The following is a 15,610-nucleotide window of genomic DNA, read 5'->3' as shown; positions in this document are numbered from 1 at the left end:
GAGCTGGTTTGTACATAAACCTCTCAATGGGAACTAACTTTGAAAGAGAAATGAAAGAAAGAGTGCACATAAAGTAAACACAGTTTCATCACTTTATTACAGTAAATGAGTCCATATCATACACACACTGAACAGAGACAGACTGTTTTGTGTTTCTTTCTCTCTCTTTCTCCATCTGGGCCTCCACCACATCAGTCTACCAGGACAGAATGACACCAAAGTTAACAGCATTACAAGTACAAATTAAATAAAATCGACATATGAACTCATAGAGATACAAGAATCTCCCTCAGTTAAAATAAGCGAGGTAATAATAACACACAACTGAGTTTTCAGAGAATCTAAGAGCACAAACAAGAGAACAATTTCTGAGATTCAATTTAAGCTGTCATTTTCCACGTTGCCTGACCACAAACACACACGCAGTCACAACACAAATGTCTACTTCTGACATCTTGTGATCATTAGCAGCAATTCTCAATGTCATACAGCACATAATACAAAATGCCCGAGTTGAGTACAAGCTGGATACCATGTGATTTCTAGTCCAACTTAGCACTGTAGCCAAGTCATTTTTCTCAATACTGCACAGTAATAATGTATTGCTATCCGTCACGACACACAGTCCCGTCCCAAAATTAGAACAATCAAGTATGTGGAAGGAAAAAAAAAGACACAAAAGTCTCACCTGTACCACCTATGGGCAAGAGGAAGTAAAGGGAACAATTTCACACAATAAAGTCTGGTCACAGATTTTGGGGAGTTCTACCTGCACAGGTGAAGTCTCCCATGAAGTCCCGGTGACTAATGGAACTGACACAACACTGTTTGAGAGTGAAGACTAAGAGTTGAAAAATGAAGAAAACCTGGAGTCAGGAAAAGGGGGGCTGCTCCTCATCTCTGCTTGAAGCTAGAAGCTCGAGGGTTTCTTCTAGTTTTAAAGCTGAAGCTTTGGGGCGTTTTTGAGCTCTAAGCTGACAATTTTAAGCCTGGGATCTGAGATCTGGGATCTGGTTTCAGCAGCTGAGTTCACACTGCAGTTGGAGTGAGTTTGTGTCCTCAGTCCTCCTGGTTACTGTGGGGTGGGGTTAATTGCGCAATTAAAAACTGTGGAAGGCCAAGAGGAAGCTGGAAACGCATGGTGGATCTGTTTGGACAGCGCGGGTCGGCAGGTGCACAACTTGTCTTTTCTTGGCTCAGTCCTTCAGATTTACGTCATCAGAGGTAACATCATCTTTAGGCGATTATATTTTCCACCCAACGAGAACAAAAACACAACATTTTGGAACATTCATTCAACAGTCAGGCGGTTCAAACATGGAGGACGGCTGAGTACCGATATTGTTAACAGCTACTTTACCATCTTCACTGGACTACGAGACAGAGAAAGAGAGAGAAAGATCACCAACAAATGAGTAAGCTGATTTTTTTTTCCTTTGCAGTATTTACATTTTGAATTGTGAAAAAAAGAAACTTATTTACAAAAAAATGCACAAACTGAAGACTGCTTCGTCAGCATGATGAAGGGAAATAAGATATAAACAACTCTGTAATAGGAAGTAAAAAGAGGAAAATAAAAATCAGTGATATTTACACGTGCTGTAAGAGAAGGAGGAGAGTGAGAGAGAGGAGGGGGGAAATGGCTTCTGAGATTTGGGAAGAGAAGAATCAGCCATGTTTGACCGCTCTCGCTGGGCGCAGCTTCTTCCACACCTTTTCATAGCCACAGAGAGTCTGACAGCTCTGAGTGTGACGCAGCCTGCGGAGTCAACCAAACACGCTGGTTGGACTCCCCGCGGCAAAGCAAGCAGAAGGGGGCCGACAGAAGCCCACAGGACTGGGAGTTTAGCACAGAAGCAGATGGGAGGAAAATCCTGGTGGGCAACAGAACGAAAAACGCTCTCCTCTCTCCTCGTATCAAATCAATGTGCAGAACGTGGTGGAATTCAAAAAGCATCAGGGCTCTCATTTAAAAAAAAAGAAGAAGGTTGAAACAAACATGGCTGCAGTTACAAACAGCGGGTGGAGGCATGGTACAAGAGTATCAAATATACTATACTACAAACTTTCAAATGGTCTGCACTGCTTTACTAAAACTCTGCGTCGCTGACTGCTCTAAGCCCTAAAACACTGGCTGTTCGGACTGCAGGTGGGAACACGGTCAGACACACAAACACGCACACGTTTGCGTACTTCTACACTCGAAGAGGACTGTGATAGTACATTCTGTGACCCATGACCCACAGGCCAACCTTGTGCTGACTCTGACTTTAAAACCAAGCCTCAGTCTCATGGGCTAACATTGAAATTAGTCCTCGCGAAGATAGAAGAAAAGGAACTGGCCTGCTCCGAGTTCACGTTCGACTGCTATTCACATTAAGGCTTCCATTCATCTCCTTTATGCTCGGTTTGTGTGTGCATGTCAGCACTAACGACCTGAAGCACACGTCCATTTGTCCTCTGGATTATTTTTGTTTCTACGAAGCTTCTGAGAAAACTTTACGTTTATTTCCACCGATAGAAGTACGGTTTGCTAAAGAAGCTGCCGGCTGTAAGTGACACCCAACTCTCGTCCAAACACAAATAAATAAATTTACATAAAGCATCTCCAACCTCCCCAAATCAAATTTAATAAAAATATTAAAACAGGAGGACCAACACTCACTCGTTTCCACGGAGGACACGAACATCGGGTCACGGGAGCATCTTTCAGCTGGCTCTTGGAGCACTTCACGGCCGATATTTTCCACGGGCTCTTAAAGGTTTTAGAGAGACACATTTATAGTCTTCTACATTAAAACTAGAAATCGATGCTGGCAAAAGGAGCCCGTCAGATCCTGACCGAGTACAAGTCAACAGGCAGAGCAGGAAAAAAGACAACAGGAAATTGTGAAGGGGAGCCATCAAGTAGCAACATTTACTGTGTTTAAATACATTTAAAAGCTTTAAATGAATAATTTATCTTAAAACAATTTTAAGACTTTTCAAAAGCAATCAGAGCTCCCCAAAAGCTTTGATTTCTTATTGTAATTGCGAGGTCCTGCCGCATTGCATCACCTTAAATACAAACAACAATTTTTTTTTAATTAAAAGATTGAATTCGAGCCAATTTTAGTGGCCCAGAACTTTACTTTCACTTGGCAGGCGGCTGCCGACGCCGCGGCACAGCAGCACGCAGGAAACGTGGACGTGAATCTGGTTATTCTCTTCAGCAAAAGAACAATTTAAGAGCTGAACAGAAAGCCAGTCGATCTCTGGTTCATTAAACGAGCGCCAATCCTCCACCCACGCTTGATGAAGGAACTACAGCGAGCCTCTAAGTTTCCTCCTGCTGTAACGCTCCTGAACGCGCCTCAGCGAGCAGACAGCCGTGATGCATTTACAGCTGCGCCGCGATGCCTCCAACTGACTCGCTTACACGCTTTGCTCACAGCTGGAATCGACAGGTGTGACAGTGAGGTGATGGAGAGGAATACTCCTCCAGATGTTTTTAACACAATTATATTTCCTCGAAAGCATCACTTCTGCCCTCTTTGGGTTAAAAAAATAAAATAAAATAAAATCCTGTGATCGATCCTACCCAGGTTTATATAGAAGCATGAACAGGAACATTTTTAAAGGAACATTTCACTCTTTTACCAGGCAAATCTCTCTGGAACAGGAGACAAACGAGACGCGGTGGTCATTTCCAGTCCAGTGTGTCACAATGCAGCCACTGGACGTGACTCATGTGAGGGGTGATCTAATACACCTCCAACCACACAGGGATAACTGCTACTTGGTACTGATGAGTTTCTACACTCTGCCTGCCGCTGAAGCAGGTGAATTACCAAGACTCACTTTAATGTTTCATTTAGAAACAGCAGCCTGGACTGTCACATTAATGTGGCTGGAGGATTTAATTTATCGGTCCCAGCTTACGCTCTGCCGCCCTGAGAAGAATAAAATTAACCCGATGACCTGTGCAGGACCAGCTCTGGTCCTGGTCAGGCAGTGAACAAGTCACCCCTTACTAACAGGGATGCAAAAACACTGAAGAATATAAAAAAATAATCTGAGGCGGAAGAAAAAAACTCTATAGAGATAAAATGTGTGATCACGTGATGTTTTCAATCAAATAAATAAACACAAATATAAAGAAGAAAAAAGAAAAAAAATTGATTAAAAAAAGGTTATATTACAGAGGACCAGCCCCCACTTTGAACCTTCACACACGACCCGAGCAGCTGACTGTGCGTGTGTGTGTGTGTGTGTGTATATAACAATCGCCTGCTGTAGTTTCAACCCTGGCAGCTGAGGAACTTTTGTTTGTTTGATCAATGCAGTTACTGTACAAAAACAGATCATCTAAGAGGAGAGCAAGCAGCATGGAGGAAGCAGTAGAGAGAGAGAGAGAGAGTGTGTGTGTGTGTGTGTGTGTCTGAGGTAAAGGTGAGGCAGACAGGCAGGCAGGTAAGAGGCTGCTTCAGATGCTGTTCAGAGATCCTGGTACCGAACTGTGCTGAGATGAATCTGAACCGGTGCCATCTGGAGGACAAGAACAAACCAAGCATTAGACAAGATGCTGCACGACCCTGAAGACGACAGGATGGACTCACAGCTGCAAACAAAAACGTGCTCTTTAATAAAAGTATTTCAACGTGTTCCGCTTTTATGAGAGAAAAGGCTTCAGATTTCAGATCTTTCCTATCTTTGGAGCGACGGATTCTGACTGTGTTGCACATCTTTAACAAAGTCTTTTTCTGAACTCCGCTGGCTGATCATAACCAGCGCCTCCTTATACTTCAGCCAATAAGGTTTCTTTTCAGTACGCATTTTTACTGGACAACGTGTCCAGCATATCACATCAGATTAGCTCATGCCTAACACTGCCATCTTGTGTCAAAACTGTGTTCCAGCAAAAACATCCTCAGCCCACCGACCTGAACACAAGCGTTTACAGGTACTGAACTGCTCAGTATTTTTTGTAATTTTAATTTTAATTTTTAATTTTAACAGCATTTAAAATAAAATTCTAGTGAGAGGAACATGAGTTTCCCACCGTGGGTGGAAGCAGCTGCGTGAGAACGAGCGTGAGGCGGGATGAGGGTCGAGTTCAGCTGGGGCTGGATTGACAGCTCTGCAGAAAACAAAAGAGGAAGTTTTTATTTAGTGATGAGTCATACATGGAGAGGACAGTGCGACACAACAAGTGAAAGGAAAAGGTCCCAGTGTTGGTCCAAAACAAACCGAAAAACAACAACTGATGGTATTGGGCTAAACACATGGTGATGAATCCATTGAGCTCGGACACAACTCCCTACTTCACACAGAAATGACTTATTTGGAAAGACACAACATGTCAGAGCCGCTACTGACTAAACCTGAGCGTGTGTGCACCTGTGGGGCTGAAGTTGAAGAGCATGGGCAGCTCTCGGCCGCTGGGCAGTCGCGTGTTGGGCTGACGCAGCTCGTCGAAGAAGGCGTGTGAACAGGCCTCGAGCGGGGAGAACCGCGACGCCGGCGTGTACTCCAGCAGCCGGGAGCAGAGAGTGATGGCTTCCGGAGGGGTGCGAGGTTTAAACACCTGAGGAACGAGAAGAGCTTTACTTTAGAGGCCACATATCCACCGGGAGTGACAGCCACACAAAAACAGCACTGTAACAGTCTGTGGGACTTTTCAAGACAGAAACGACCAGTTTCATTCAGCCGAAGGACCCAAAAGAAGGAAACTGGTTAGACCGTACCAGTATCTGAGATTTTATTATCTACTGGAGGTCAGCGAGAAGCTCTGATGTTTTAAGTATTGGAGCAAACGTGTGATAAATGTAGAACATGAAGAAGAAAGAAAAGACAATCGGCAGCTGTCAGTTATGGAGGTGTTCTGCCTCTGGAAAAAGCCTTTTTGGAGTAGAAAGCTATCTGCTTTGAAGTGAACGCTGAAGGGCCACGTCTCTTGGTTTTACGTTTTTGTTTCTGTACTCTTAAGGTGTCAGGGTTAATCGACTCTCAGGAAGAGGACACTGAAACAGCTCGCAGATTTAAATAGACTGTGTGGGCAAGCGCACATCCACAGGTTTTCTCTCTTGCTTCGTTTTGTTCAGGATAAAGTCTCTTTTTGGAACAAATGCCTCACTAGAATAAAGCTTTGGTATGTATAAATACATTCAGAAGATAAGTAGAATTGTTCCAATTAGAAATCTGCACGTTAAGTCTCATAATGTATGCAGGAATAAACATTTCAGTGTTGCCCACAGACTGACTGTAACTGTGGCAGCCACACTGAAATACGTCCATTTGAAATAAATAAATTAATTTAGCTATTTCAAAAGGTTATTTCCATACCATCTTATAGTGTTTACTCACAAACTACTTCTTTAATGTGCTCACCTTTCTTTTCGCTTTCGGCTTTCTTTCAGAGATGATGTGCTCTCACAGATAAAATAAATAAATAAATAGAATAAAGAAAAGGTGGGAGGGCAGCCACAATGAATGTGTAGGAAGCTCTCCCTTATAGCGACTTTTATACAGGTCCTTCTCAACATTTTCCACACGCTGACAATTCTCAGTTCAGTCTAACTGTACATGCTCATCCAGACAGTGCAGGCCCAGCACACAGGCTGCTGTATGTCCTCAGGTATTGATTTACCTTGGTCCATGGATGGGCTTTGATCTGAGGGAACTTGAATTCTGTGTAGTTTGGGTTCATCTCTCGGATTTGTTCCCTTGTTGGGGTTCCAAGTACCTGAAAATAGACGGAATGGAGGAAGATGAGCAGGATTCACAAGAGGCCATAAAGGACCGAATGGGATTATTCTTGTAGGCTTTTACAATATCAGTACAAAACAAAGTGTGAGCACATCCACCGGGACAAACAAAGTTAACATCTTGTCACAGAAATCTCTCCTGCTGTGATTAACTCAGTCCAGCAGCACACAGACACCTGAGAGAAACACTCACCTTGATAATCTCCACTAGCTGATCGACCCCACTGTCTCCGGGGAATATGGGCTGCCCGAGCAGCAGCTCAGCCAGCACGCAGCCCGCTGACCAGATGTCAATGTTTGCTGTGTAGTCTGTGGCACCAAAAATGAGCTCCGGGGCGCGATAATACCGAGAGCAGATATACGACACATTTGGTTCTCCGCGGACCAGCTGCTTGGCGCTGGGGAAACACAAGACATTGTTAACCTAGCAGTGTGAAAGAGTTGAACATACAAAACAAGACATTAAGAGGTAGGCTGAGAGCAGACGTACTGAATACAACGCGATAACACCACTGGGCTGTTTAAGCAGAATACCCCACTGGAGAACAGATAAAGATCAGCTTAATTCTGTTCTGTCTATGCACAGAAAAATGCTTCATCTCTTGACTTTTGCTCTTGTTAAATCTTTGATCTCTGTGTGAGAGAGGAATCCATCTGTTCATGCAGCTCACCTGCCAAAGTCACACAGCTTGAGGATGGCGGTTTCTGGGTCGACGAGCAGGTTTTGGGGCTTGATGTCTCGGTGACACACGCCCTGGGAATGGATATAAGCCAGACTGCGAAACAACTGGTACATGTACACCTGAGGAAGTCGCAACCAAAGAACAACACAACGTAAGCTCTCGACAAAATCAAAAACACAACAGGGTGATGTTTCACACTGGTGGTGACAAGTTAAGAAACAATCATTCCCAAGAAATGTCTTGGTAGGTAAAAGAGGAAAACTTACCTTGACGTATATGATAGGAATGATGCTCTTGGCCTTGTTAAAATGCCTGGCAACCCTGTAGACCGTCTCAGGGACAAAGTCCAGCACCAGGTTGAGATAAACTTCATCCTTCTGTGCAGCACAGGACACAGAGAGTGAAATCATTGTGTTTCAGATACGTGTGATTTAATATAAGTTTACAAGCCCTGCTCAAAGCACACATACTGTTACTGTTGTGTTACGAGACAAAGCTTTCATTTAACTTAACTCATACAGAGAATCTTGTTCCCAGTGACTTTCTGCAATGTTAAAGTGTTTCTGTATTTGTCCGTTGAAGAAATGGATTGCTTTCCTTTTTAAAGGTTGGATATGTTTTATGCTGCATCTGAGTAATCTTATCTTTCCTGTGCATGCACCATTTCCTCTGTTTCACTGTAATCTGAAACTACGGTGGTACTGTGAGATAAGAGTGTGTAAACACGGTGACTTGTTAGAGCGTGATCGGTTTTTCTGCACGAAAGAATTAGGAAAATAAAAGAGGAAGGGAAAAAAAAACATGACGTACCTTCTCACCACTGGAGTAGAAGAAATAACGAAGTCTGACAATATTGCAGTGATCCAACTTCCTCATGATCTGTAGCTCCCGATTCTGCAAAGACAAGGAAACACACGAGCGTAGGTGAGAGCTCATGAAAACACAGCAAGCATGAGAAGAACTTTAAAAGGCAGGGAAGCCTTACACACATAGAAGGATGGCATATCACATAGCATAGCCCTACCTTGAACCTCTTATCCTGCAGAACCTTCTTAATTGCCACCATCTCTTGGCTGTCGATGAGGCGAGCTTGGTACACCACACCAAACGACCCATTGCCAATCACCTGCAAGGTGTTCACAAAAGAGGAAACCATCAGACACTTTCCCAGCTCATGTTCATTTCCACTGTCGAAACCAGTGCAACCTGTTGCAAGCAGCAAACTGTGATGTTTGTTTTGGGGGAGGAGTTTTTCCTGCGTGATCATAAAAGTTGTGCTCATCAATGGACACCAAAGTCTGCTAAACTCCAGTGACTGCATCAAATAATTTCCTTTTACACACAGCCACAGACACTGGGTCTGACCAGCAGCAACAGTCACTGGTTTAATTAAGTTATTTTTAACTTCAGAGGCAAAATGACCAAATGCATTAAATAAAAATCTTATCTGAACATCTGTATACTAGAGCAGGGATGATTAGTTGATTAACTGCTTAAAATTGAAATTAATCTTGCCATTGGGCAATTTTCTTTGAACAAAAATGCCCCAAATTCACAGGCTCCACCTTAAATTCAGATTGCAAATGTGAGAAAACACTCTGGAAATTAACAAACTGATAATTAAAATAATCATAAGTTGCAACTCGATTGTACACAGAGTGTAATTAGTAAATGCTATTAGAAATGTTTGCATGTGTCAATAATATCACAGTACAGCTGTGATATTACAACCCAACATTATTAAAACAATAATATGACAATAAAAATATTTGTTTAATATTACACCGTTGCACAACCTTTACCTGCAGCAGAAATTAAAAACAATGACAATGTTTCTGATAAACCAGTGCCATAAGACTATTGACTTAGGATTTGTGATAAATGAATGTGCATTCACTATGACAGAAACATTAAGTTACCTGAGAAACAATAAAAGGAACCACCAGAAGGAGCTGCAAAGGTACTAACAAGTCTTTGAGTTAATGAAACTGTCATTAATCTGTGACTGACACATTTATGTCACATTTTCAGATGGCACACAGGCCAGAAAGCTAACAGAAAGCTGGCAATAAAGCCGTAAACCTGAGCCATAAATCAAAATAATTACAGAGCCACTGGTCATCAACAACCACACTAACTTCAGCCACATATACTGCAATCACTGTATGCAATGCGGCAATAGAGTTAGAAAGTTAATAATGAAGCCATATTTCTACATAAGGACATTGTTAGGGCTTGGTTTTACTTCCTTGCTTACCTTGATGTCAGTGTAAGATACTTCCTGTGGGCGGTCCGGTCCCTGGCCTGGCGTGGCCACAACCGTCGTCACTTTCCCACTGTCTCCTAAGGAACAAACAGGAACAGGGTCAGTGTGAGGTGAGAGGATATAAGAACACAATGTCATAATTCAGTCAATGTACCAGCAGAACATGGGGAAGAATAGGGACATCAAAAGCCTTTTTCTTAATCTCTTCTATCTCTGTGTGAAGTAAAACGTCGTTATTGGCTTTACTGAGCTCAAACTTGTATACTGATATTATAAAAAGGATTACAAATGGGCTGTTTTATGACCATCTCCTTTCTACAAGAGGTCATAATAAGAAGCCACTTAATAGCATAACAAAAACAATGTCACCGACATTCAGCCCAGGACATTTGCCACAGCCTGCCTTCACATCTGGGCTGTCTCTCCGCTGACCGTTTGAATATTTAGGTTAATGACAGCCAAGTGAGTGGATGTCAACTTTAAGAAGCCTCCAAAGACAAAGAAAGAAATGGCAAAGTCCATGTTCAAGACACTCTGACTAATTAAACTGGGAATGAGCCCAAAAATAGGCCAGTCACATTTTTTCTGTCCTGATGAACTGTTTTAAGAGAAAACAACCTTCCATTAATACCATACAGTGGCATCATGCTGCACGGGTCAGCTGCACACAAGAAGCACATAAATCAGGTATAATAACTTGTAGTGTGTACCTCTGTAGCATGTCACTAATTTACTTTCACCTCAGAGACAGAGGCTTTCACAAGGTGATAAAGATGCCGCCCGAGTACAAATCTCTTGTCGTGTCTTTCGTATTTTCAAAATGGACTTCACGGTTCACGTGTCACCATCTCAAGTGTGGTCAGAATGTCTGTGGTATGAGAAAACCATTGGAGCTTAGTGTGAGGCCATTACATTAAAGCCTTTGCAAGAGATTTTCAGATTTGTCTCAGAGTCTGCACTTCAAACCCAAACATCGACTCGTTCCACACAGTCAGAGAAAGTAAGACTGTGAATCCGGCTCATAGTTCAGTGAAGAAGGCCACCAAACGCCTCTCAGCCAAACAGTCACTCACACTAGAGGAGGTTCCTTCAAAATGAAGGCTACATCTGACGATTATCTTCATTGCTGATTAATCTGCTGTTTATTTTCTCAGTAGGTAAGTTATTTGGTCTAGAAAATCTCAGAAAATGGTGAAAAATGTCCAACAGTGTTCACCAAAGCCCAAAATGATGTCCTCAGAAGTCCACAAGCCAAAGATATTCAGTTTAGCATCACAGAGGTTTGATTGTTCACTGTGCAGCTCATGTTATCGTCTCACCAGTGGAAAAGCACAAAGCTTTTCTGTTTCCACGCAGCCTGAGTACAAAACTGTAATCAGATGTGCTTCAGCAGCATAGGTTGATGACAACCTGTTAACACAACCATACTGATAAATAACTTGATAACTCCCCCCAAAAAACAGACTTTTCTTCTCATCTTCTAATCTGATCTTCTTTTAGCACTTTTTCTATCTGGAAGCCAAATTTGGCTAATTTGTTTTATCAACTGAGGTTTGCTTGAAGAGGCTTCTCGGTCTATCTGAACCCAAGCGGGCCGAGAGGTTTAAGATGCAGATCACGAACAGCAACGTCCCCGGTCTGACTCTGGCTCTGGACTTTGAGGCATGTCTCCTCAGCTACTGTCAACTCTTCTGATTTAAGATGCTATATATTTTTTTAGTCTAGCTGAAACATTTGTTAAAAGATTAAGAATATGTCTATACTGACGGAGAGGTTTCTGTGGATCATGTGCTCTCATTGCGCCGTCACCCTGACCATGTCCACATACTTAATGTTTTGTTTACCAGTAAGACAAAGCACTTATTGATATGTCCCTCTCACCACCAGGACTGCATGTCCTGGTGCTCTTGTATGTCCACGTCCATGCACACACAGCAAATTGTCCTCATCCAATAGGCACGCTGACAATATCTGTTACAGCTGAAACAGCGAGGCTTGCACAGTGACCGGGTCGCTGGGTTCTCCTTCTAGACAGGAAGGAACACACACACGGACGCATGTACACACACACACACACCTCCAGGTTAAAAGTAGGACAGCTGGTTAGAGGATACGTTCATGCCCACTGTCGACGCTGCTCCTCGTCTTGCATGTTTCTAGCTGATGTATCATCCAGTACGGCTGAAGTTTTCAGAGCTCTTACCCTGCCATTCATTTACAGTGTGAAAAACAACATAAACTCAAAACTTCCCAGAGGTCAATAATCTATGATAATAAAAATGACGCCTAACTCTGTGTGTGTGTGTCACACTCTGCTTCCTGCCATTCACAGAAGGAAACTCAAGTCTCCAGGAGGAAATACTGCCCTAAAACGTGCAAATTTTCACATCCATGTCAATTTAATACCTGCTTTTAAACTCAAACAGCAAAATGAAACATTAGAATTTCCACAAACTATTCTCATCGATGCATTAATCAGCAGACTGTACATGTTAATGTCTGTCCTCAAATGAACTCCACATTAAAGCAAAGTTGCTTCAAGAGAATTAAGTTTACCTTATTAATATGCAATTTAATGCAGCAAGATCTTCCAAAATGTAACCAGGTCATCCATTTTACAGGGAGAACCTCTGGAGGAAGCGTGAGATTTCTATCAATATCTACTGGTTGGAGTTATTGTGCTCATGTGACAGTCTACCATAAACACACAGTCAACACAAAACAATTTCCACATCCCAGTGGATCTTCGTTATGTCACTCAGTCAACACTGAGCTGCTTTAAATTGACATTTAACAATACGGTCAGATCACCAATCCTATGTTGGCCATATGATTCTGATCCTAATGGTCTCTACTGTTTCCCAAAGACATAACCATGATTGTCCACATTGTTTCTGTCCTGTTTAAGAGAAAATCCACCATAAAATAGCCACATTTTTCTATAGTACATCATTACTCAGTTTAATTTGAGAATTTGAGCATTTCTCTTTAAGCTGCGAAGAGACTGACCATGGTGATGATGTCACCCACAGACAAATCCTGGAGCTGCTCCACAGACAGTGAATAATGGAACAAGTACTTGGACACTGTCACAGCAGCTGTGGTAATTATACTGGGATATGGGACGTTTTCTGATTTGTGGCAGTGAGCCCTATTTTCAAATCCCCTTGGCTATAACATCCTGGTTGTAACACAGAGTAGACCAATAGACAAAAAAAATGAGCACACTAATTCACTATTTGTGGACCAACTCCAACAGCATCACACCATCAATTGCCAAGGCCACATGCTAATTTCATATGTTAAAAAAGAAAATGATACTGTTGCACACAACATTGCGCATATCTCAGTGTAACAAAATATATATCAACAAAGTTATATCACACTGAAATTGTTAATTACATTGCATTCCAGTCCACTGCCATCACCTTATTCTCTCTCTTTCAATGGCAGCCAGGTGTCAAATACTGCATGCATACTCAGACTGCCCATTACAAAGTTACTACTACCTCAACAAGTACATATGTGGGTAACAAACTTATCACTTGGACTACCAGTCACTGTGGCCCATGAGGCAGATGACCAGTAGATATATCGTTATGCTCACATTCAGAGTAGAGGATATGACATTCTGGAGCAAAAACAACAGACTTCCAGCATGAGGAGCATTAAATGGAAACCTGGCCTTTCGTCAAATATCTTCTAATGATGCTCAAAATGTCACATATCACTGGTTGGTATGGAAACACAACATCCTTAGATAAAAGTTCAGGCTTTAAGTTTACCAGTAATTCAAAATGTCCAAACACAACAGCGTTACAAATATCTGGCTAACTGTGTTGAAACAGCCTCCAGGACTCCCAACCCTGACAACATATCCATCAATCAGCCAGCTGAAGGCAACATTTGGCCTTCAGCTGGGCCTCAGGCAGCGCGGCTGAGGGACAGTCAGAAAACAGGGGTCAGACTGACTGAACTAGAGATGACCTCCCCATTCGAGCTCCAATATCAAAGTCATACACCAGTGCCTGCTAATGGATGATAACATTTGGATTAACACACATGCGCATGCATGCACACGCACACACCTCTCTTCTTACTCCTGTCACTACGATGATAAAGGAGCGTACGATAACTCCATCTCAGACAGAGGAAACCCACTCCCTGGCATCTCAGCAGACAGCCCCGCACTTGTGCTGGATGTGCATCACTGGCATCCTCCGGGCGTCAGCCACCTGCTGCTAAGCCTTTGCCCCACGGTTGACCTTGGTGAAAAGGCAACTTTCCATCTTGACCCCCAGCCAGGCGAGCCAGACTGTCAAATGATGCCGCACTCTTCACAACACCCAAAAACGAACCCTGAATGCAGCACTTAAGCGTAGGTATTTGAGTCTAGCTTGATCACAAAGAACAACAGAGCCCGTTTTACTGTTCACTCACACTGACCACAGTGAATCAAACAGATCCTCGCCTTTCACATCTACTTTAGTCTGATTATTTAGTTATTTAGCTGACGTTACACAGGGTGAAAGTGGTGACCAGCGAGCTGCTTAGTTTGAAATGGGTAAGGCTAAATACACCTCATCCGCCGGGGAACTAGTAACATACATAACAAGTGGCTAACGTTAGCAGTAGAGCTAGTTAGCACGCTAGCTAGTTGGTTACCACTACAGGGGAGCGACAAAGACTTTTCCCCTGGTTGTGACACATAACGCCCACATAACACTGCGCTGTACTTTAAGGTAAAACCACTGAATGAAATCTGTCGGCTAGATAACCAATAAGGACTTACTGGTAAGCTTAAGGTTCGAGCATCCCGATGAGCTGCTGCCGGAGGCCTGCGGGACCCCGGACTTTCCTGTGCTGCTCCCCACGGCAGCGGCTGATCCGCTGGACACAGCGGCGGTTCCTGGCACACCTGGCGGCTCAGCAAACGAGCTGGTCCTGGGCCGCCCGCTGCCGCTCATATCTCTGTGCAGGGGTCAGGGTTATTTTTTCACTATTTTCAGCTACGCGACTATTTATTACGAATACCCGACAGCGGATAATCGTGGAAAGACACAGCGAGAAATACCGCTCCCGTTGCCGCCGGCGTCTGGGCTGATAGCTGTTGCTAGACACCTAGACACAGACTCGCTCGCAATGCCACCTGGGAGATGAAGTTCGAAGTAGCTGTTACACAGGTTCGCTTCCTCGGCTTTCACAAATGAAAACAACTACAAATTTAAAATGACTTAACAGTGGCAGTAGGCCAGAGAAAGAGCAACAGTAGACCTATATATCACCATAAAAATTAAAGGCTTAACATGTCTGAGAGGACTGAAGAGGAAATAATTTGTAAGCCCGGAAAGCTGTCAGGGTGGAAACGTGTACAATGTACGGAATTAAATGATGTATGAATTTAGAACTGCTGAATGCCTGATTCAGGCATGGTGCTCGAGAACTTCTGTTTGTATTCAGATGAAAATACCAGATAAATCACTAAATTTGTCCTGTTACTGGCAAGTTGCCCACAACCTTATTCTAATAATACACAGGTTATTTATACACTGCGTACAGATTAATAAAACACTTTGTAGCCTCAGTTTCAAAGCTGCTAATGAGAATTTTTACTTGAAAAATTAGGATAAAAATTACACTGAAATGACACTCCAGAAAAAAAAGCAGCTCAGTTCAGCATTTTTTGTTATTTACATTTTTCAATTAATTTGTAATTGAAGGCCTTATTTAATATAATCAATAACATAAACATGTCTTGCTTGGTGGAAACAACATACGTAAGTGCTGACTGATACAGGCCTCTGTGACTTTGTGATACTGAAGTGAGCAGGCTGTTGTCATTTCTAGGTTCTCACAGGGTTTGTGCTGATACAGAAGGCGCTCTGACCAGGCCCCCTTACCTTAACCCACATCTC

At 42.9% G+C, this 15,610-nt stretch overlaps 1 protein-coding gene across 1 annotated transcript; it reads right to left on the bottom strand.

Moving 5' to 3' along the window:
• Positions 1-74: 74 nt before the first annotated feature.
• On the bottom strand, positions 75-14,875 carry gsk3aa (glycogen synthase kinase 3 alpha a). Its single transcript, XM_046418474.1, has 11 exons — positions 14,488-14,875; positions 9,687-9,772; positions 8,454-8,555; positions 8,240-8,323; positions 7,696-7,806; positions 7,418-7,548; positions 6,940-7,144; positions 6,629-6,724; positions 5,380-5,566; positions 5,042-5,119; positions 75-4,527 (listed from the first exon to the last, which is right to left on the bottom strand). The coding sequence occupies exons 1-11, from the start codon at positions 14,660-14,662 to the stop codon at positions 4,466-4,468; spliced, it is 1,317 nt and encodes a 438-aa protein (XP_046274430.1). The 5' UTR covers positions 14,663-14,875; the 3' UTR covers positions 75-4,465.
• Positions 14,876-15,610: the final 735 nt, after the last annotated feature.

Source organism: Scatophagus argus, chromosome 17 (genome assembly GCF_020382885.2).
Source record: "Scatophagus argus isolate fScaArg1 chromosome 17, fScaArg1.pri, whole genome shotgun sequence".
NCBI classification, from domain to species: Eukaryota; Metazoa; Chordata; class Actinopteri; family Scatophagidae; genus Scatophagus; species Scatophagus argus.
The sequence above is the reverse complement of the archived record's forward strand: the minus strand, read 5'-3'. Positions and strand labels throughout refer to the sequence as shown.